Genomic DNA, 23,409 nt, shown 5'->3' with positions numbered 1-23,409 from the left:
GAAAATCGTTAGGACACGGGAGTATTGTTAGTACTCTTATTTTCAGTCACAGAACGCATTTCATTGGTGTGTGTCTTTCCAGTTTTTGAACACAACACACGCTTGCAACATTTTTAAAAATGAGCACATCTTGAGGGCTGGAGAGGTGGCTCAGCCATGAAGAGCACTGGCTGCTCTTCCAGAGGACCCCGGTTCAATTCCCAGCACCCACATGGCAGCTCACAACTGTCCTGTAACTCCAGCTCCAGTTCTGACACCTTCACACAGACACACATGCAGGCAAAACACCTATGCACAGAAAATAAACAGAAATACTTTTTTTAAAAAAAAATGAGCACATCTTGGGCTGTGTAGGAGAACAGAGAACTTCAGAAAAGTAGAGCGGCTTAGCTGGGGCGCACACATGCAATCCAATTGTTCTTGCTCCAGAGCTCGGGCTCTTGCACAGGGTCCCACTCATGCTCAGTGAGTGGGTTCCTCAGCCCGGAGTCCTTCACAGAGAGAAACAAACGCAGGCAGGACAGGATGTCAGCAGTAGCTTGGATGTGGTTAGGGTAACTCACCCTGGTTTTGTCCAGCTCTCCTTATTCTTTTCCTAAACATCTTTTTTTTTTTTTTTTTTTTTTTTTGAGTGCTGAGGACCTTGCTGAAGCTCTTCCTGCAGGCCCTCTCTGATAACTGGGAGAGTCTGTTTTGGTTCAGGATGGAGGCATGCAAAGCAACGCTGTGATTAGCAGGGTTTAACGTCTTCTTCTTGAGTAACTTGGACCAGTACCGTGAACTGGGATTGAGTGGAGCCTCCAGAGTTACTTACTGTCCCTAAGCTCCAGAATATGTGTAGAGAACCTCTTGAGGCCTGAACCGCAGTCCCGAGTCGGCTCTTGGGGACTGGGCTAGGCACCTGGAGATCCCATCCATCTAGTGGTGGCGCTGGTAGGTGTGGTGGCTCCTACTATCAACCACAAAGCCTATTGCCACTGCCTAACTAACTTCAAATGCATCCATTAAGTAGAAGGTCATTGCACAAGGTCTTTCTTTAGTAATTTATTTGTTTTGGAAAGATTGTCTCAGTCATTGAATAACTATCATGTCAAGGCAAAAGGGTGTCTCCACTGTGGACATCAGAGTCATTCCTGACCATGAGGCCATTGCTCCGCAGTGTTCTAATTCCTGATGGATATGGAGGCACAAGTTGCATCTGCTGGTTGTCATTCCCAGTCCGTGTGAGGAATTCTTTTCCCATGGCCCATACTCTGTTCTCATTCACAAGCACTCCCTTCCTCTCTTCCTGGAGCTATTCTGAAGCCTGTCTCCTCCCCAGTTCCGCTCCAGTATGAGATTTTTCTTTTCTGGAGCCCCAGCCTGAAGCCTGAGTCAGTGGCAGGGGAGATGTCGCCTTGTCCGGTTGGGAAGCCCACCCTTCCTCTGCCCCACCCTGGCTTCCAAGGCCTGTGACCTAAGTCTGCAGGCAGCAAGCAAGGGGAAGGGTGGGATTCTGCACAAGTGCTTTCCGAGGTCTGTAGCTTTTTCAGTGAAGGAAACTGAAAAATCTTAGAGGTGCTTAAAGAGCGTGATTAAAGAATAAAACCTTGCGCTGACTGAGTTGTATGCTGTGCTATGTCCTCTCTATCTGTGTGGCCCACTAATCCATACCTCTGCCTCTAAGACAATGGTTGTTGCGCTCCTTCACCTGAAAGGAAACTGAGGCATGAGGGCTTTCTGATGAAAACCTGTGTCCTTTCTGTTATTCACCCGTCTGTCCACTGCCAAGAGTAGCTGGAGGTAGGCAAGCCTGAGTGGGCACACAGACTGTGTCCCTTTTTCCTGAAACTTGTTTTGGGTCACCGAGAGACCATCATGACTTCCATCCTGGCTCCCATAGTGAGACCCTATGTAATCCAGGCAGGTCTCGAACTCACCATCTGCTTGTCTGTGCTTCCTGCTTGGATTATAGGCACCATGCTGGGCTAAAGGCAGGATCTTTTGGTGTCAAGGAGGGAGTGGCCAACAGCTTTTAGAGTCACCATGACATTTACACTGCCTATGGTAACCCAATGCTGTCTATACTCCACATGAAATATCTAGATTATCCAACTTGGTGCCTTGCTTAAAGCCATTTTTCAAATTTCTAATGCTTCACCCTCTAATAGGTAGATATTCTTTCAAATAAGTAATTTCGGGCTAATGGGCCTTTTCCCCCCAAGGATTCAAACCCTTTAATAATTTTATAAGCGTTGTGACAGAACTAAGGACTTAGTATAGAGCATTCACCAGTCTCTATTGTCACACCCTTAGTATTCGTGGAATACAGTTTGAGAGAAATTGCTCTGCCCAACAAAGGGCAGATTCCCTGGCTTGATCCCCAAGACCCTCTGCAACCTTATTTCTCCTTATACCTCACACTGTCTCCTCTCCAGCCAGGTTGGACTATTGGAAGTACTGCACTCTCTGCCCTCACAATTCTCCCTTAACTTCCATCAAAGAGTCTTCCATCTTGATGGTTCAAGTCCATCATCCTAGTGGCAATGACACTAGCTGCCCTCCACCTACTTACATGGTGTCTGTGAGACACATTAGTACGTTTACTGTACCCATAACTCTATACGGAGTGGAGATGACGTCTCATTTCTCTGTCCTTAGCACACATCGTAACATCTACCAGTCCATGGTTCTGTTCTTTGGGGTTTTTTCTTGAGAATGAAATTTCCAGTTTTATTCTCCAGGTGTTCTAGAATGTGCATCAAATGCTAATTGAATTTATACATTCATTTATACATTATACATTCATTGTTCTTGTAAACAAAGATTCTAGATCTCTGTTCAAAGTGTCCTTTATGCCTCTTACTTCACAAAGGAAGTTTGGGGTACATTTATTTGTATTAATTGTCTTCGCCTTTGGGATGATGATTTTGTTGCTTCTTTTAGGTTTTAACTGGTTATTGCTGTTGTAGGAGAAACCCATTGATATTTTTCTTAAATTTGCTTCACAGCAAACAATAGTACACCCTCTTGTTAGTTTTTCATTTAGTACTTTTAAATTTCCTAATAGTAGACTCTGGTTCAAAATGTTGGTAGGGCCACCTGCTGTTCTCTATGGGTGGCCTTGTGTTTTCCAAGTAGTTGAGCATTCTGTCCTAGAGAAGGCTCCCTGCACGGCCCAACTGCCTCTGGGATCTTCCATTCTCTCCGTCGCCTCAGCCAGGCCTCCTGGCCCTTGGCATGCTCCTTCCTGGTCACCAAAAGGAAAGTGCCCCATTGTCTCTGGAAGGGAGGTCTGGCCTCTGCCCCTACCTCGGGTCTGCCGTGTGGCAGCAGCCCCTCCCTTTGCTCTTCCCTTCCCCTGGCCTCTCCCCTGCTTTGATTTGTAGTCGGAAGTTCCCCCTTGTTCCTCTTGCTTCTTCCCCCTCATTTCCCAAGTTCCCACAGGAACCTGGGAAGTAAGTTGTGCCCAGAGGTTAAAGCGGAAACTCTAGCAAGATAACTCCGGAGGGGACAATACCCAGTTGACGTCATTTCAACTTTCCTTGGGCCAGAGGTGGTGTTTGGGGTGGGTTTTTTTTTTTCCTTTTCTTTTCTTGTCTTTTTCTTACGTTTTCTTCAGGTTACTCTTCCACCCCACCCAGTGCGCAGTATCTGTCAACCTCCCCTTGAAAGTTGCCCGGCATTGTCTGGCTGGTTTATGTTTCCTCCTTTGCTGATTCAGAATCCGGGTTCCTACGGATGACTTGGAAACGTCTCTTGGATAGAGTTACTTTCTTTCAAAGCAGAAACATCCCCTTGCTGGGAGTGTCAGGACAACTTACTCAAAGCCTCCTTGGTATTTCATTGCTGTGGCAGGGGGTTGCTGGTCCCTAAGGACTGTGCAGCTGTAATCCCCGAGAAAACTCACAGATGTGTTAGAAAATCATTATCAATCCTGCAGCAAGCAAAGCCTTTGCAGGCCTTGGTTACTGTTCTCTAAGTAGTGTAGATCCAGAAGATAAGAGGAAAGTCATGTTAATTAAATGCTTGCTGTGTGACTAGCAGTATGCAAAAACCATTCATATGTACTATCTTATTCTTACTCTTTAGCTTATCCCTCTAAATAAACTCATTTTTTTTTATGCTGTAAAACTAAAGATCAGTGGCTGGCATGGTGTCCAAGTTAAATACTCTATCCACAGTTTATCACACCAAGTCTAGATAGTTCCTTAGCAAAGATGTAGAGCATGCTGGCCTGGTGTTCTAGAGTCTATGAACGAGAAGTTATTTAGCATCTCTTTTATCTCTTTCCTTCAGCTATACCTTCAGGCCCGCTTCACCTGGCGAGGGGCCCGCCTGCTCCGGCCTCTCCTGCAGTTCACTTTGCTTATGATGGCCTTCTACACGGGACTGTCACGTGTATCCGACCACAAACACCATCCCAGCGATGTCCTGGCAGGATTTGCCCAAGGAGCTCTGGTGGCCTGCTGCATAGTAAGTAGCCCTTTGTCAAGCCTTAGCCTGCAAACAGAAGCCCCAAACTGAGGCTTGTTAAATGTTTCCAGCTCAGTGACTGAAACTGTGGAGTCTTCACTCCTCTTCTCTTCCTAGTGTCCCAAGAGCCAGCACCTCATCGGTAGATGAGAATCGATTGATAGGGTCTTTGAATCCTCTTCTCCGTGAGCACCTAGTTTGGGCTTATAGAATGCTGCAATTAGAAGACAGCTTAGATGTTGTCCACCTGACTCTGTGTGTGATCCCAGTAGACTAGAATGTTGCACAAGCACACATGTGAGTAACTGGTAGCATGACCATCTCCTGACACAGCCTGTTCATGCACAGCTATGGTAGACACTAGTTAGTCAGTGCTGTTCTCTGCTTCTTGGAAATTCTATACCCTTCTATGATCTCCAGGGACTTTGGTCTGTGTTGGCTAGAGAACCAGAGGTTTGCTGAAGGAGAAACCCTCCCCTGGCCTAGGACCTTGCAGATCTTCAGAACTCCATCGAGATTGAACTTGGGGTGGGCCACATATTGGTTCCCCCTAAAACAGATGGATGGCTTTTTTTTTTTTTTTTTTTTTTTTTTTTTTACACGTTTCATCCTGATTCTTGTGAAGGTGGGATAGGGTTTTCCATCTCCCTGAGCCTCCTCCTCCCTGCCTTTCCTGCCTCTTTCCTACATTCCAGATGCTGAGTGTGCACACTCTTTGGTATTAAGGCTCTTCTTAGAGGTGCTCACCCCAATGCCGTAGGAAGTCAATTCCGAGGACTTCAGTGGGACTGCAGTGGACACATGGATGGGGCCTCAGCAGGTTGGCAAAGGCCCGGCACAGTGTGGTCAGCAGCACAGTGTCAGTGTGCCGATGCTCAAAGTAGACACAGTGGACATAATGAAAGAAGCACCTGACCCGCATGACTGCTTAGGTGCAGGAGGCCTGGCTGGAAGACTAGTGTCTTGATGGCTGTCTTCAATGTGTGCTTGCTGTGTGTGTGTGTGTGTGTGTGTGTGTGTGTGTGTGTGTGTGTGTGTCTTTCCCTCCAGAAGAGAAAGCAAATTAGGAGAGCCAATTGTTACCCAGAGCAGCTGTCACCCTCCAGCGTGTCCCCTGGTGCCTGGCCCTTTAATCTGTGATGACAGTGGGGGATGGGTGTTTGCACCGCAGGGTAACTGCACCCTCCTGAGCTTTGCTCTCAGCAGGAGGGCAGGCAGCCCATGGAGCCTGCTGCTGGGCTGCTTTCAGCGTGGGCGCCATAATTGGAGTCTCCCTTACCCCCAATTAAAAAAATTAAAAGGTGTGGGGATCATTCCTGGCCTTCCTCTCTTTTATACTGCAACTCCAGAGCACTGGCCATGGGCAATTAGACAAAACCCGGGAGAATGAAGGCTTATTTTCCAGAAGGAAATCTGGGAGTTTGACTTTTATCCTGTTTGGCTCTTGGTGACTGTACCGTGGGCTGAGAATTTGAACCCGGGGTTTGTAAAGCACCTACTGTTTGTTGGCGCCTCTCTGGATACTTTGCCCTGTGACTTCTTTGAGGCACATGGGGCCACTGCACTGATGGGGTAACTTAGGCTTTGAGAGCTGACTTGGGTCACCCAAGGCCAAAGAGCTGCTTCGAGAATGACTCACAGCCATGCCCTCGGTGCTTAGTAGTGGGGGAAGGGCACCAGACACCGGGCCAGCCAGAGCTACCTCGGGCAGAAATTGTGTAGACAGCTGTTTAAAGAGTGTCATTTCAGTGTGTGGTAGGGGCCTTCCCAAGCCTTGGGCTGATCCGGTTAGCCTTTTGAGTCTGGAAGTTTCTTTTCGCCAAGTAGACAGTTTGGGAAGAGGTGACAGATATTCCCTTTTACCTGTCAACATGGGGTGGCAGGGACTCAGTCTCATTGACCATTTTTTTCTTGATATCTAACTCCACCTGGTGCACAGCCAGGACTTCTGGTCCCACTAGCTTGCGAGGGCAGAGAGATTTGGTTTGCTTAAACCATCTGACCAGCCAGGGCAGAGAAGTCTCTGGAAGTTGTGGCTGGTTGCTCAGTGGAAGAAAGCTCAGCAGGGAAAAAAGAAGCCAGCGTGTCCTTTCCCACAGAGATGCTGGATAGTGTGGTCCTGGTTTTGATTACAAGGAAAGACAGACGCGAAGCTCCTCAGCTGCTGCACTGAGTCAGAGATGCTGGCCCTCGAGGGGGTGTCCGATGAGGACACTGGGTGTCTAGCCCGGGGTCCACCAAGAGGGTGGAGGACATTTATTTGCCTTGTAGGGTTTCAGCTCTATCAGCTCCCATGTGCAAGGGAGCCCTAGTGTTCTAGGCTGTAGCCTCTGACCTCTGCTCTGCTTTATACCATATGACAAAAGTGTCCCTTAAGATCAGTGCATCCTGGGGAACACAAGTGATCTTCTCACTTATAGATGGGATATATTGTAGCAAGCTTTCTTGTCAGACTGTTTTTGGATCACCAGCCCCCAAATAACAACACGGAAACTTATTATTGTGAAAGCTTGGCCTTTAGCTTAGGCTTATTTCCAACTAGCTCTTATAACTTAATTAACCCATATTTTTTAATCTATGATCTGACACGTGGCTCTTTACCTTTCCCCAGTCCAGCATGTCTAACTTGCTCTGAATCTGCTGGCATTTCTCCACCTCTCTCCCAGGAAGTCCTGCCTAGCCTCTTCCTGCCCAACTATTGGCCGTTCAGCTCTTTATTAAACCAATCGGAAGGTGCCTTGGCAAAGACACATCTTCACAGTGTAAACAAATATTCCACAACAGTATATCCATGATATTTATTGTTGTTGTTAAGACAGAATCCCACTGTGTAGTCCTGGTTGGCCTGGTACTCATTATGTAGGCCAGGCTTCCCTCAGACATATAGAGATCTGCCTGCCCCTGTCTCCTGAGTGCTGAGCTTAAAGGCGTGTCCTACTATGTATCAAGATTCTTGACATACAGAGACATCTCCCGGAGTCAGGAGGTTCCAGAGAAAGAGAACATATAATACTGCACAAGCCACATAATGCTCAGAATCCATTTCCTCCTCTGCCAGAAAACCTCTACTTCCAAGCCTCTGAGGCCTCTTGTTGCCTGAGCAGAGGTGTGGGTTTGCTAATGTTTGTGGAGAACTCACTGTTTGTGGCAACTGTTTTCATACAGTTTCATACAGGAGTCAAGAAGGATTAAGACACACAGAGAAGATGCAGAGAAGCCAGATCTGACACAAAGCCATCACTCTAAGACCTCCCTCGCCCCCAACACTCCCTCACCTCCTGGCATACCACACTTCTTATTTTATAACACTGAGCTCTTACCCTTCATGACTGCCCACTCCCTTTGATAGAGCACAGTTCACTTCCACTTCATCTCTAGTGAAACCTCTTGTATGAGTCATCCATAGCTGCTGTAACAAGTAAGCCCAATCCACAATACAGCTGTTAAACAGCGCAGATGTTTTCTTTAAGTCCTGGGAATCAGGAATCAAAGATGACTCTCACTAAGCTATAATCAAGGTGTGGAAAGGCTGTGTTCCATGGAGAGGGCAAAGGGAGGGTCAGTTTTCCTTGTCTTTTATAGCGTCCTTGTGTTCCTTGGGGCATAGCCTCTTCCCCTGCCTGCCCCTCCTCAGGTATGTTGATTACATTGATAGCCCAGGATCATGTGTCCATTTCCATGGCCTTACCTTAATCTCATCTGCAAAGTCTTCTTAGTCAGGTGTGGGATAATATCATTACAGATCTGGAGAGTGGGTTCTGGATACCTGAGGGACCAGTGTTCAGCCCCCCACACCTTCCCCAGTCCCTAAAGCTAGAACTGTCCAACTTTCTCTTTGTGTTCCCCCAGCCCCCAGTGCTTTGCTCTGCCATGGCTTTGGCCTTTTCTGTCAGTTACCTGCTCATGTGTCTGCCTCCTTAACTAGATCGCCAATGTTTTAATAGCAGAATCCATGGCTCAATCTTGTGGTTATTCTGGGTGCCTGGTGTGGTAGCTGACGTAGATCGGTTGTTTGATCAGCACTGGGGAGATCATGAATGATGAATGAGCTGTGGCCTTGGGTGGGATTTCCCCTCTGATCCTAGATTCTTTATCTGTGAATTAAACTTTGAGGCCCTGTAGCTCTCCATCTTTTATTCGGTGGGGCAGCGTCTGTATAACCAAGTTGGGCCGGCTGTTTCAGGTGGTGCAGTCTACCTGGCCGTACCCTAAATTGGGTGATCGCCCTTAAGTCTCCCCGTGGTTTAGTATGTTGCCCTGGTCCTGGTTCAGGCCCTGAAGAGCCTTGGACAGCAGCCTGACAGTCAGCACTTTCATCCAGGTCTTTGGAGGCTGCTTTTGTCATAGCAAGCAGACTCGTCTAGACAAACATGATATGCCCAAGGAGAGTGGGTTTAGTTTGCTCGCTAACTGAATGCTTTCCAGAAAGGGAAGACGATGGAAGCCGATTAAAACAGAGCTCCACAGTGCCTTGGATGCAATTAGAAGCTAGAACTCAGTCAGACAGGACAGCACACAAAGGCACACCTTTGCTGGCTGGGGACAGAGGAACAAGGCAGAAGGCTCCAGCCGACATACACCCAGAGCACAGAAGAGGAGACATTCGCTGACAAACAGACATGCGTTATCTTTCATTTCATTTGATTAGACCTACAGGTGCACGGAGCAGACAGACAAACAGAGCCAAATGCTGCTACACTGGCCCCTGCCCTTCCTACCTGCACACAGCTGCCCCTCCCCCTACCAAAGCTTCAAACCCTGTACCTGGCTGGATTCAACCAGGCAGTGGGACAAAGGGGCGGACATCAGTTCATTTCCTGTCTAGTGACAACTTGCATATCTGGTCACCTCCTTACTGACCCTCTAACAGATGGTAAATTAGGGGGGCACTGGGAGGGGTCAGTGGAGGGCAGGCCTCCATGGCTGCGGGTTCAGTAGAGGAAGCAGCTGCTCCCGAGGTTTATAAACACACAGCGGTCTTTCCTGGTGTTCTCTTCCTGGGGGTGTGGCCCCCACCCGCAATTGCTCTTTTGTGCCTGCTGTCTTCCTCCAGGATGCAGGGAAGGGCGAGGGCATTCTTTGTCTCTGCCCCAGAGCAGTGACCTTGGGAAGAGTGAGGGGCAAGAATGCTCGTGTGAGGAAGAGTTCAGCCACGGTAGCCTTGTGGGAGGAAGCTCAGTGCAGAGAGCCCAGCACACGCCCAAGTCCACACAGAGTCAGAATTGATCCCAGGTCCCTTGTTTTGTTTCAGAAGTGAAGACAGCTGCACTGAGTAAGCGTGCTTTCTTCCCCCAAGAATTTGTAGGTCTTCTTCCTCTAGTAGGAGATACCCACCATTCCCTCCGGATGTATTCCAGTGTTGTCCATGTCCAGAGGAAAGGAAGAAGTGACACCCACATCCCTGAGCTAATGTCTCATGCCCTGCAAACGTCCCAGAGTAGAGCCCCAAGTTGACCTTGCTCCCTAGTTCCCCACTGTCAGGTAGGCAGGAACGTGGATGTGGTCAAGAAAGGAAGTCTTCGGGAGATGCTAACAGTAGCTTTACAGCACTCCACAATTTGCACAGTACATTGAGAATCTTCTTTGTTCCTTTGCTGAGAGGGATGAGGTAGAAGCCTGGCGCCTGGCGCTTGCTAGTTGACCTGTTAGCAGGTTATGCCTACCAGTTTCTAGTTTATCTTTCAAAATGCTGGTGGTGATCCCCTAACTGTTCTTGTAACTTGCTAATGGCTCGACAGTGATGTAGTAGGAGCAGACTTAGAAATAAGCAAGTACAGTCGATAGGCCCAGGTGCCAGCGTGGTACCCAATACTGTAGACCAACCAGGATTACAAAGGTTAGGGACAATGAACATCTGAGGGTGTGTGGGGACTAGGAAGAACTCTTGGAGGAGGTGACTTCTGAAAGATGAGTGGGCATTTCTTGTAAGGCACAGCAGGGGAGGATGTGAACTTTATGTAGAAGGAATACCACTAAGGCAAGGAGATGAGTGAGAGAACACAGTGTAGCTTCTGACCCTGGAGATGCAGACCAGGGAAACTTGTGGGATGGTCGGTCTGCTGAGCTTGGTGATCATTACCCCTGCTTCCTTTTGGTTTCAAAATCAGGGGTTGTCTGGGAAGAATGGCCTTTGTCAGTTCTCTGTTACCCAGTGGTACCCTGTTCCTGGGCCCCAGCTCCTGTTAGATCCAGCATCCACTGTTGATCAGTAGCCTTCTGGGTCAGTCCTTACAGACTCCAGCTTCATGATAACCTAAGGAACCTTCTGGGAGGCTTCTCAGCAAAGCAGAGCCCTGTTCTCCTTCAGAAGGGTCCCAGCTCTCCAAACCTTCTTCATTCTTTTTGTAGGATTAATTTCCTTCGTGTTCTTGGTCCATAATCATAGTAACTTGAGTAGGGTTTGAACAGTCCATCACAGCTACCAGGCATTTTCTCATTTCTTACTCCATTCAAGACTTATGGTGATTCTGGGAAGGCAGTTTAGTTTTTAGATTTTTTTTTAAAGATTTATTTTTATTACTTTTAATTATGAGTATTTGAGTGATAAGAGGGAATATACATGCATAGGGATGCCAGTGGCAGAGAGCTGTTGGATCCCCCTTGAGCTGGAGTTAGAGACAGTTGTGACCTGCCTGATGTGGGTGTCGAGAACCAAACTCTGGTCCTTTACAAGAACACCAAGTGCTCTTGTTTTATTGTTGTTGTTGTTGTTGTTTTAATTGTTTAAATTTTAGTTTCTGTGTATGAGTATTTTGCCTGGATGTATCTATGTGTGCTACATGGGTGCCTGGTGCCCTTCTGCCTTAGGCCAGAAGAAGGTGTCAGATCCCCTGGAACGGGAGGGCATTTGTGAGCTGCCATGTGGGTGCTGAGCACTGCACCCAGGTCCTCAGAAAAACAGCGCATGCTTTTAACTGCTGCCATCTCTCCAATCACAGTATTTTTTTTTTTAATTTTATTTAAGTAACAGTAGATGATCAGAGAAGCTCTTCACTCAATTCTGGACTGCACAGGAGTGTGGCCTAGCCTGGGTCAATGGTGTAGCAAGAGAAGCAGGGTGGTGAGAACCCTGCTGTGTGACAGTCAGCACACCACTCTCCTCCCCCATCACGCTCCTTCCCTCTCAGATGCACCAGGGTGACACTCAACACAGACACTGGCAGATTCACTGTGCCAGCAGCCGCTGAAAGCCTCTGATTGGGGTTAGAAGGCAATGACTACAGTTGAGTAATTCCCCTGTAGTCAAAAGACCAGGCTGCCAATGGTAATTTTTCCTCAGACAGCGCTTACTTACTGTACTAGACCATGAGGGTGAGTCAGTTCCCAGGGCTTTCTTCCCCAAAGAAAGTCCTCTCCTTAGTCTGAGAGATGTCTCTGTATGGTGTACTAGAAACCTGAAAGGAAGTTCCCAGGCCAAGGCCTACTTCTGAAAGTGTAAGAAGAGAGGCAGCCCCAGTGTCTGTACTTACCTGGAAGGTGGCCAGCTTCTATCCTGGGCCGCAACTTCTGGGCTCCCGATGACTCAACATAATCCTTGCCCTGGAGTAGCTCACGGTCTGGAAAGAGAGGCATGATACAGCATTTAGAAGATCACACATCAAAGCCTGTGTTGCAACAGGAAAATGGAGGGTTATTAACAGTGCAGTAGGAGAAGCAAATGGAAGGTGAGGGCCGCTCTGGAGGTTCTCAGGGGCCGATGAAGGAGCGTCTGTCAAGGAGACAAGCTGCGGGGCACCAGTCAGGGCGATGGCAGGTGGAGAGTTTGAGCCCCCCCCCCCCCCATTCCCCTCCTTCACTGTCCACCACTGTTCTCTTAGCTTTCATCTATACCACAGACTTCCATAATGTTTGGTAAAGTGCAAACTCCAGTCCACACCCAGATGCTCAGACATCTGCTCTCTTGAGAAGCTTCCAGGTGATTCTGAAGCAGGTGGTTTAAGGACTGCACTTGGTGAAATACCAGACCAGACAGACAGCTCATGTTTTCATCTACATCTAAGATCCTAAAATTCTCTGGCTTTTATGTTTTCTGTCCCATGCTGGTATAGAGACTCGGTGGGGGCTTCTAAAAGTCTCCGCATGTGTGGGTATGATTCCTATCTTTCAAGGAGCTCACTCACTTCCATAGTCTCAGGAGTTGAAACCCTCAAGGATTCCTGAACATTGCAAGTCGAGTTCACTGCCACGATATGCTCTGAGCCAAATGCCTTAGCAAGGTTTGCTGACTCAGCCACCCACCGCAGTGGAGGCAGAAGCCGGGTTGCTGACTGACTTCCCGTTTCTGGCCTGCCTGGCTCTCAGTGGTCTCGTGCTGGGCAACATCCCAGCAGGATGGGGCTGTGTGCCCCAGGGGTGGCTGGCATCTCCACAGCAGGTGAAGATTCGTGATGAGACATCAAAAACAGCCTTTTGCCAGTATGCTGACTCACTCCTCAAAATAGCCCTAGAAATTGTAGGCCTTTGCAAGTAGATCCTATCTGTCGTATGGAAAACTCCCATCCACTCAGCTCTGTAACCAGCTTGCATCTGTATCTGCCTCATATGTGTGCTGTCTGTCATTTCTATCTATCTATCTATCTATCTATCTATCTATCTATCTATCTCTACATATAGATAGATAGATAGATATAGATATTTGCACCAATGTTTTATTACATACATAGCCAGCAGAAGCTGGCTTTAAACTTGATCCTCCTGTCTCAGACTTTGGAGTTTTGGTATTACAGACATTCATCCCTGTGCCTGCCATTGTACTTTTTCTAGTTCTTTCTTGTCTTTCCACATTAGGAACAGAGAAAATAAGTAATTTTTATATAACTAGGCATTGAATACACCGGCCAGTGATGATGGCTGCCACTGACTAGTTTCTTTCTGGGCATCAGACACTATCCCACATTTGTACCCTGTAACCCCCTGAGGAAGGTACTGTGTCCCCAATAATGGCAAGACTTGGATTTGAAAAATTAGTCTGTCTACTTTAGAGAGCAAAGCTTTTTATGAGTCCCTCTGGTTAGATGAGGCGGACGAGGGCAGCAGTACAGTGAGCGGGCCTTTCAGGGGGCCTCACACTGTGAGCTTCTTATCTCTTCATCATGTAAGTGGGTTCCTAGAACTACCTTGTTTGTGTGTAGCCTTGCTGCTGGAGGAAGAGTGACATTGTCCAGAGTGTTTGGGCAAAGCGGGTCATCTTCCGCCCTTGCATCCGATCACAGAATGGCCAATGTTCAAACTCAGCAGTAGGTCAGAATCACTTCCCCAAGACAATGCCTTAGGGACCCAAGTATTAGAAGGTTGAAGAAAGCCATCCAACAGAATCACCTCGATTTTAACAGCTTGTGTTGTAACCAGTGCTGAGGTGTTTGGAGTTGAAAACAGAACTAAAAGAAATCCACTGCTTCCCCCTAAGACCACTCCCCCATCTCTGTCAGCTGTCGCCCCCTCTTGGGCATCTCAGAATCCATGTCCTTCTCCATGTCCTCACTGCCTCTTCTCCACACTGCTATGCCGCCTTCAGTCATGCTGCGCCCTCTGGCTCCTTCTCTGGTTTTAATGCCCATTCTTCCAATGTGATGCTTCCCTTCACAATGATGCCTGGAGTCAAAAGATATCTCAATATGCCCAAAGATGGGGCCCTCTTCTCTCCAGCATCACTGATCTCTCGGTCCTAGCCCTACGGAGCTTCCTTCAATCCCTGAACATGCTGCCATGCTGTCTTTGCAGACTGTGATCCCTGCCTGTAACAACATTTCTGCCATTCACCACCTGGCCAACTCCCCCACCTGAGTCTTCAAAGCCAAGCTCAAATATCTGTCCTTGGCACCAGGTCCTAAAGCCCATTATTCTCAACCCTTCAGTCAGGGTTAAATGCTTCATTTTCTGTGCTTCCTTCTATTATGGTCCTTAAAACAGAGCATTATTGGAGCCAGTGAGATCCTCTGTTGATAAAGGCACCTAACAGGCTGAGTTTGGTACCCAGGACCCACATAGCAGGAGGAGAGAACTGCAAGTTGTGTTGTCCATTGCCTCACGTGTATGCTGTAGTGTGCACATGTTCACCCACATGGACACAAAATAAAGTATAATGTAATTTTTTAACCACAGTATTATGTATGGTTAGCGGTTTACCTGGCTCTCTCCTGCATTGCTTCTGAGCTCCTGCAGAGCAAAGAACTCTGTCTTCTCTATCTTGCCTTTTATGTTCTAGAGCTTACTGCACACTAGGAGCTTAATAGGTGTTTGTTGATTGCATTCATTCTTTTTTTCTCAAAATTGTTAGCTTATAAAATCCCAAGAATCAGAATGAACTTGAAGGCAAGTGTTCTGGGCAGTGTTGGGAGCTGGCTATTTGGGGGGTCTTGTTTACTCATTTGTTGGGATTTTATTTCTCAGAGAGCAGGGAACTGTGGAACAGGGCTGTGGGTTGGGAGTGGGTGTTTCTTGTGGTCCAGCCACAGCTCTGAATCTGGGCAGAGCATTCCCAAGCTGGGCCTTTGACTTCCCTTTCTGGATAGGAAATCATCTTCTGGAGGGAATGGGGCATCTCCAAGCCAAGGCCTTTTCACCTCTGATGGTTCTCTTTTTGATTCTGCTGTCCAAGCATCAGGAAGACTGAACCCTATTTGAGTCTTGACAAGATCATGTTTCCTGATTCCCAAAAAGTGTTTGCCAAAGGCAAAGTGCAGCTGTAGGGCTGTAGGAAGGATGCTGCTGGGTCTGGCTCAAGCTTTCCCTGTGTCCTTTGGCTGGGTACATGTGGCCATTTCAGTGTGTGTCCCTGCCCCCACCTCCCACAGGGCTCAGTTGTATATGCACTTGTGGTCCAAAGCCACAGTGCTTATTTCCCAGAAAGTAGAGAGCATTTGATAAATTCAACAGCCAACATGTATTGAGTACCCGGTGTATACACAGATAAATTAAGTGCTGTAGTGTAATGCAAGGAGCTGAACTAACCTCATGAAGCAAATCTTAGCAGACATGAGAACGGGTGGGTTAGTCTAGGTCCACTAACCATGCTGCAGTCCAGAGCATGAAGGGAAGACACATCTTCATGAACTTTACTGCAGACAGGATAGGCCTTCATCCACTAACCATGCTGCAGTCCAGAGCATGAAGGGAAGACACATCTTCATGAACTGTGTTGCAGACAGGATAGGCCTTCTCAAGACCATTCAGGAAACAAATACTCGTATGTAGTGGATATGAGCCCATCCAATGAGACTGGGAGATGAGCGTTTGTGGGGCATGGTGGAGCTGTTCTTTTCTGTATTTGCCCATGGTAGACGGAAGGAATCTGGGTGAAGGTCTCTAAGGCCAGGCTTTGAGAATATTCTCACTGTGAAGCTAAGGAAGTGGAGGGGAGAGCCAGTGACGGAGACATTGTTCTGTCTTCCTGGGATACACAGCTAAGATGAAAGGAGGCTAATTTTCAGGTAGAGAATTGGCTACTGTTTCTGCACCTGGCGGGTGATGACGTCATTCTAGTGTAGCCGGAGATATGGAGAAGAGTGGGGAGGGCTTGACGTAAGAAAAGGAATGACAAGCTTAGGCGCTGAACACATTGACCGGTAGCGAACACGTGTGTGCGAACATCTACCAGGGGCATTTGCAGTCTCTTCCTCTCGTGTGTAAAGGACTCCCCAGCAGGGGAGCCTCAAGCCTCCAGCAAGTGGTAAACAGGTAGCTTTTAATGCCTGCCCCACACATCCCAGCTTGACTCTGTCTAGAAGACAACACTTCCTGTACCACAGCTTGAAAAGGAAAGGGGTAAAGGTTTCACTTTTTCCTTGGCTCCTTCACTGACACTCAAGCTGTGTGTTTATTAAGGGGTTTACATTTGGGGGCTCATACTTCATTTTCTTCTAGTAGCATAGGAACAGCCTGGCCTCCCCAACTCTCTTTTAAACAAAACAACAACAACAACAAAAAAAAAACAAAACAAAACAAACAAACAAAAAATAGAAATGGCTGAGTTGTTAAAATATGCTCTAAATTAAATGGTACAAAGGATTTGGTGCTGACTAGCAGGACTATTGCACATTTATCTTGGGGCCACTCTATCCGCTCTTCAAGTGACCAGCAGCGCCTGCCTTTTCTTAGAATGTTTACAGCTCTCTGGTGATTTCTATGCTACTGCAGAATGAACACTGTGAAGATCAGTTCAGCAAACAGTCCAAAGCCTGACTGTAGCCAGGGCCTGGCTGTAGAGACTGTTTGGTGACTTCTTATTAAGAATTTCATCTTCCTATTAAGTGATCAGAATGAAGTCACAGTGCTGTGTAGACAATGCAAAACAGTTTCAGCTCCGAAAGCTGAGGGACACAGAAAACTGCGTGCGTGCGTGCGTGCGTGCGTGCGTGCGTGCGTGCGTGTGTGTGTGTGTGTGTGTATGTGTGTGTGTGTTGCAGATCTGACCTGTGTCTGCTAGGTAAGCACCACTGAGCTATGTCCCCAGCCAGGATCTTCATGTATTTCACTCCCAGTTGTGTGCCTCCTATTAAATGACGTGACTGACAGCTGCCGCTTACAATGGAGTGTTTAATACAAACTCCTGTTGCTGAATAGCTCAGGCTGGGTCTGTGTATTTACTTTTGCTCCCTGAGAGGCTCATCAGGTTCTTGACTCTTTCATCAAAAGCTCACTCAGACAGCAACCGCGTCTGAGCCATCTTGCAAGTGGGTGTTTTGTAAATGTTTCCCAATCATTATGAGAAAGATGCAGGAAGGTCACATGCTGGGGAGGAGGAAGAATGCTGGGAATGAGAGCAGGAGGTTTGTCCACTGACCTTTCCTTCCAGTGCCTTGCTGACTCTCGGTGTCAAGACTCCTCGGCCCCTCCCCGCTCAGATGGTCGATATCATGGGGCTTTCAGGAAAATGTGGTCATCACTGTTTCCTTGCTCCAACACCTGCTGATCAGAGTTTGTACTGGCTGATCTCTTTTGGCCCCACTCCGGATTCCTTTGTAAAAAAAGGAAAGTGGTGTGGATTAATAACTGAGTAATTATGAGTACTTCCCTGGTTGGGAACTTATCTTTCATAACACATTTGCCTTGAGAAATCAGAAATGTTAAGTTCCAAATTCATAGCACTGACTCAAAGTCCATATAAGTGGGGTCTACTCTTTCACAGACCAGGCTAGTCATTGCCTCAGTTTCCTGTCTGCATAGTGATTGCTAGAAGATATGACCTCTATGCCCCGCCCCATTTGGAGAGTTAAAGATATTGATTGACCCCCTTTCCCTGATGAAAGAGCTATAACTGTTTGTCCCTTTGGCCTGTTCCCGGGCCACACTAGGCATTGACTGATTTGGATCTCCGATTTGTACCCTAGGTCTTCTTCGTGTCTGATCTCTTCAAGACTAAGACGACCCTCTCGCTGCCTGCCCCTGCTATCAGGAAGGAGATCCTGTCACCTGTGGACATTATCGACAGGAACAACCACCATAACATGGTGTAGGTGCTGCAGCTCCACAGTGGTTCCTCTGAAGTGACTGCTGACAGCATGTTCCTGCTGCTCTCCAATCTCATCAGACAGTAGAATGTAGGGAAAAGCTTTTTGCCCAATGGATTTTGAAAACATTTAAAGAAAAAACAAACAAAAAAACAAAAGCCTTATCTTGTGGCCTTCCAAAATAGGTTGTTGGCCTGTGTGGAGACAACAGTGCCAGAGTCCTGAGTCCCGGCAGCACAGCTGGTTACGTGTTCATGTTCTAGTGAGCACAGGCTTGTCAGGAGCAAAACACTAGAATAATTGAGCAGGGGCTGTGGTCACCTTTTGTGACCCGAGAAATCCCAAGCCAGTGAGAACAGCTCGAGCTCCTATGTAGCACACAAGGCTCGAACCAGCACCGAATCAACCCCTCTGCCTGCCCCACTCTACTGTGACATTGGTTCCAGGAAGTTTTGCGCTTTGAAATACCAGGAATGAGCACTTTGGCTCAGAGTGATCAGATCCCGAATCCAGACCCCAGACCCTGAGGCCTCTGTCATCTCTCCCCCATCCCCAGGCTAACAACCACAGGCCCTCACTTTTAGAGATTGGGGGACCCTTTGTGGAAGAGTAAACTTCAGAAATAGCACAATTTCAGAAGACACGGAGGGTGTCTTCTTCTGGCGCACCATACTGTGACGCGGAACTGCCATTGCAGGATCAATCAGTCACTGGGCACTTGCACACGTAGAAATGGTAGACTGCGGTTACTGCTGTCCCCTTGAGATCCTTCCTGGGTGCCTACTGGGATGTCAGGTGAGGGCCAGGGATGAGCACAGGCATGGTAGCCCTTTGGCTGATCAAACGAGCCTCAGTAAAGAGACAGGAGGGAAAGGGCAGAATGAAGACACGAACCATCTTTTCTGGCTCCTTGGGATCAGAGAGCCAGCGTAGCAGACAGTCTCATGCCTGCAAGGCTACCCTTCAAGATAGGGAGCCAGAAGGCCTTTGCAGGAGTTGATCTTGCTGTGTAAAGCACTGTTGTCTCGGGGTTGATCCCTGGGACAGTTCTTTGGTGGGTTCTGCTGGGCGGAACACATGGGTTAAATCTGCGTAGAGAGTTTTTCCTCACCCTCTATCCACAAGTGTCCTTCCAAGCAAGGTCCCGTTCTAGACAGTAGACAGAGAGCCTTCTGCCGAACCTCCGAGGAAAGGAAGAAGGAAGACAAGTGCTTTTCAAATCTTTCAAAGGGCTACACGTAACCATATGGATCAACCACATGCACGTCCTTCCACAGACTCTGTCCTTTCATTTCAACATATAGCAAGCTATGATTTTATATATAAATATTATATAAATAATGTATAAAACATTAAAGGTTAACTATGTAAGATATTATGTCTGAAACAATTTTAGCTATATCCACTATGATCATAAACTGTGTCTCGACCTGTGTTATTGACTTTAGCTGCTTAAAAGGAGCATTGAGTTATTTTTTTTTAAATCTCAACTAAAACTATCATAGTTCAGTGGTAGCTGTTGTTTTACAAGGAGAGAAATAACTGCAACTAGAGAAAAACTGTATAAAAACATTAAATTGTCAGTATTTTTGTAAGGTTCCGTTTTGTAAAGAGAATAATATTCAAAGATTTTTGTGGCATACAAAGTGAAAACGTGTATCTGCGAAACTAAACGTGTATTAAATGTGCTTTTTCAATAAAAGCTCATAACATGACTAACCAAGGCACTGATGCCTGGACTGTTTGGGGGATGTTTGTTTGGGGGGTGGGGGTGGGGGTCTGTGGGAGATAGGAAGAGAAAGGTATTGTGAGCAGGCCTCAGAGTGGGCTTGCCTCAATGGGACAGCATGGTCACTGCAGAGGCAGGATATGGAAGCTGCTCTTTCATCTCTGAAGCCTGTTTGCAGAGGGAGGCTGGGGGCTGGCTCTCATTTCCAGCCTCTTAAAAGGGCTTTTGTGCTCTCAAGGGTTTTCATGTGGGAGGTGGGAGCTGTGGGTCCCCCAAAGATAGATACGGAGACTTCCCTAGATAAAGTGGGCTTGGGGAGCTTAAGGGAGACTCTTTCCCACAGCCCATATCAAAGGAGGAGGGTGCTATATTGACAAGGGCCCTGGGTTCCCCCTCTCCTGCCCTGGGCAACCCCCTACCTAGAAGGAAAAAGGAAGCAGGAAGCTCACCTGTGTTGTGCATCTGTGTGCCAGCCTGTTCTGCCTGGTTGTCCTTTTACATCCCAGAGCAGTTCTTAGCTTGAGAAAGGAGGGATGCTGTGGAATGCAGATGATGTAACTTGTCTAAGAGCCTGCCAGTATGTTGTAGGACAGGCTTTACATTAGTTTATTTTTGCTGCTGTAAAAATAATTACAAATTACTACACCTTGGGGAGTTGAAACAACACAAATCTGTTACCTTCCTGGGCAGGACTCTTTAGAGGAGCTCCTGTCTTTTGTAGCTTCTTAAGGTGTGGGAGCCCAGCTGGGAGACCGGCTCCCACATTTTATGACAGGGTACTCTTGAGAAATGGGAGACAAGAGATATTAGAAGGATAGAGGGGAGAGAAACAGAAACACAGGATAGCCTCAGGAGGGTCTGGATCATTATCCACCAGCCCCTTCTGTCTCATCTAAGGCCTTTTATAGGAATGCCAAGGGGTGGAGCAAAAGACCTCCCCCCTAGCACAGCCAAGTGCAGACGCTTTCCAATCACCTGGTAACCACACATGTGCTCAAGCCATCCTCTAATGCAGCCCTACTGGATAAAGCGAGCTCAGATCTTGCTAGGAAACCTCTGTGGGCCTCCACATTGAGACCACCTGCATTCCCTGGCTACGGGCCTCTTCCTCCTCACTTTGTCTTCTCTTGTTCTCTTCTGTTCCTCTTCCATATGTAGCATCTTGGTGATTGTCTGAACCCTTGGATCATCTAAAATCATCTCCTTATGCTAAAGTCAACTAATTAGAAAACTTAATTCCATCTGCTACTAAATTTCCCTGTGCTTTGTAACACAAGGTTCAGATTCCAGGGACCTGAACAATCTGTGACCTGATAAAACTCAAGCTATGTGCTCCCAAAACTCCATGATGGGAACATACATAGTATAACGGTACAGGTACTGAATTAAAGGGGGAGAGAGAGCTAAGGATAGCTCAGGGGTACAGTACTTGTCTAGTACACTGAAGCCTTGTGTTCAATCCCTGGTGTATACACACACACACCCCATGAAGCTCCTAGCTTGCTTTGCCTCTGAGATCAGCCTGCCTTCAGGGATACAGTACTTGTCTAGCGTACTGAAGCCTTGTGTTCAATTCCTGGTGTATACACACACACACATCACACAGCTCCTAGCTTTGCCTCTGAGATCAGCCTGCCATTTGCTGCCCTCAGGCCACCCCACCGCCCAAGCCAGCAACATTTTAACGTTTCCAGCCTTATATCAAGTCTGAAGAGCAAAGGTTCAGAGAGACAAGAGGACTTCCCGGTGTCAGGGAGGGAGAAGAGCTGGTGCTTTTAGAATCTAAGACACCTGAGATGATGAGTCTTTCATCTCTTCTCCTCCAATGGTGCTGAACTGTCCTCAAAAAATAGCCCTGCTTCAGGGCCTTTGGCCTTGATTCTCAAAGTGTGGTCCACACAGCAACAGTATTTGCATCCCCGAGCAGCATGGTAGAAACTTTGAAGTAGAAGACCCTCCTCAACCTTAACCTGCAGAACAGGACACTTCCTATAGGTAAAATCCCCAGGGGACTCATCTGTATAATAAGCTTTGTCCCATAAGCCTTCGGGTTCTGCTGAGGTGTGCACTGTCCCCACTGTATCTCCACAAGGCTCACTTCAATGCATGCCCGGTCAGACATCAGTAACCTCAAAGCTTTATGAACCAGAATTACACGAGGAACCCACTGAAACCAGTCTGAGATGCTCTGCGTCAAAAGCATGCCTCACCCTGCCTGCATCTTCCTTTCCTCTCAGGGACAACATAGCCCCTGTTGAGCCAGTTAACCAGCAGCCGAGTAACCAAGCCACGTGACCATTAGTAACCACCAATTAAACAGGCTTCAAGTTCAGAGAAGCTTAAAATGCTGTCTTTGGCTTTTGGAGTTACTGAAAACATATTATTCTGAAGTGGGGACGAACAGGCTCAGTAAAGACTCTTTCTTAGCTGACACCTCTAACATGGGAGAAAACTGGGATTCAGACACAAACAATTTCAGGTATTCATTGACTAAAGTGTTTACTAATGACTTTCTAAGTCCTAGATAAGCACATCAGTGTGACCCAGCAGCAATACAGGCCCGTTAGGAAAAATTAGTTCCTTCTGGTCAAGAGGATGAATTTCTGGCCTGAGTGGAGAACTAACACTCCAAGCTACTCAAAACAGAAAAGAGTTAATCCAGTCAAGCTGGCTAAGGGACCTAGGAAGGCGGGCTCACCTTAAGCTTTGCTAAAGAGATGGGCAGAATGATTATCTCTTGAATGAGATACTGTACTTTTCCTTCCCAAATTTGAGCCCCCTAGTACCATCCCAACAAGTTGTCCTGAGGCTCAGCTTGCTCTTTCTCAGAGACACATATTTCTGCTTTCTTCTTTCTTCCTCCTCCTCCTTCTCCTCCTCCTCCTTCTCCTCCTTCTCCTTCTCCTCCTTTTTCTCCTTTTCTTCTTCTTCTCCTTTTCTTCTTCTTCTTCTTCTTCTTCTTCTTCTTCTTCTTCTTCTTCTTCTTCTTCTTCCTCCTCCTCCTCCTCCTCCTCCTCCTTCTTCTTCTCTTCCTCCTTTTTCTCGTTTGTTTCCTATGTCTCTTTCTCTCAGGTGCTGGCAGAACTGAAGTATGATTTTTCTCATACTTTGGGCTTCTTTACTCTTCCTCTAAATCCCCCCCTCCATACCATGTTGTGGTGGTATTGTGTTCCCCAAAATATTGTGCACTCTAATAAACTTATCTGGGGTCAGAGACAGAACAGCCACTAGATACAAAGGCTAGAAAATGGTGGCACTCATACCTTTAATCCTAGCATTCCAGAGGCAGAAATCCATCTGGGATCTCTGTGAGTCCAAGGCCACATTGGAAACAGCCAGGCATGGTGACACACGCCTTTAATCCCAAGGAGTGAGCCTTTAATCCCAGGGAGTGATGGTAGAAGGCAGAAAGATATATAAGGCATGAGGACCAGAAACTAGAAGCATTTGGCCTGGTTAAGCATTTGGCTGGTTAAGCTTTCAGGCTTCTAGCAGCAGTTCAGCTGAGACTCATTCTGGATGAGGATTCAGAGGCCTCCAGTCTGAGGAAACAAGACCAGCTGGGGATCCAGCGAGGTGAGAGAGCTGTGGCGTGTTCTGGTTCTCTGATCTTCCAGTTCACCCCAATACCTGGCTCAGGTTTGATTTTATTAATAAGAACTTTTAAGATTCATGCTACACCATGTGGCAGCTTTGTCCTCATGTGGCTGGCCTCCATGCTGGCCTTCCCTAAACTGCATGGCTTTTGCCTTCTCTTTTCCATTCTTTTCCTCCAGA

At 47.3% G+C, this 23,409-nt stretch overlaps 1 protein-coding gene across 1 annotated transcript in view; it reads left to right on the top strand.

Annotated features, from left to right (window-relative positions):
- Positions 1-19,622, top strand: part of Plpp3 (phospholipid phosphatase 3) — a 77,723-nt gene extending 58,101 nt beyond the window's left edge. The window contains exons 5-6 of the mRNA XM_052716120.1: positions 4,279-4,455; positions 17,784-19,622. Of these exons, the coding sequence (XP_052572080.1) occupies positions 4,279-4,455; positions 17,784-17,909 (303 nt within the window). The 3' untranslated portion in view covers positions 17,910-19,622. The remainder of the gene's footprint in view (positions 1-4,278; positions 4,456-17,783) is intronic.
- Positions 19,623-23,409: the final 3,787 nt, after the last annotated feature.

The sequence above is a fragment of the Peromyscus californicus genome, unplaced genomic scaffold (genome assembly GCF_007827085.1).
Source record: "Peromyscus californicus insignis strain IS unplaced genomic scaffold, ASM782708v3 Scaffold_5__1_contigs__length_169319896, whole genome shotgun sequence".
Classification (NCBI taxonomy): Eukaryota; Metazoa; Chordata; class Mammalia; order Rodentia; family Cricetidae; genus Peromyscus; species Peromyscus californicus.
Note: the sequence above shows the minus strand (reverse complement) of the source record. Positions and strands in the feature narration are given on the sequence as shown.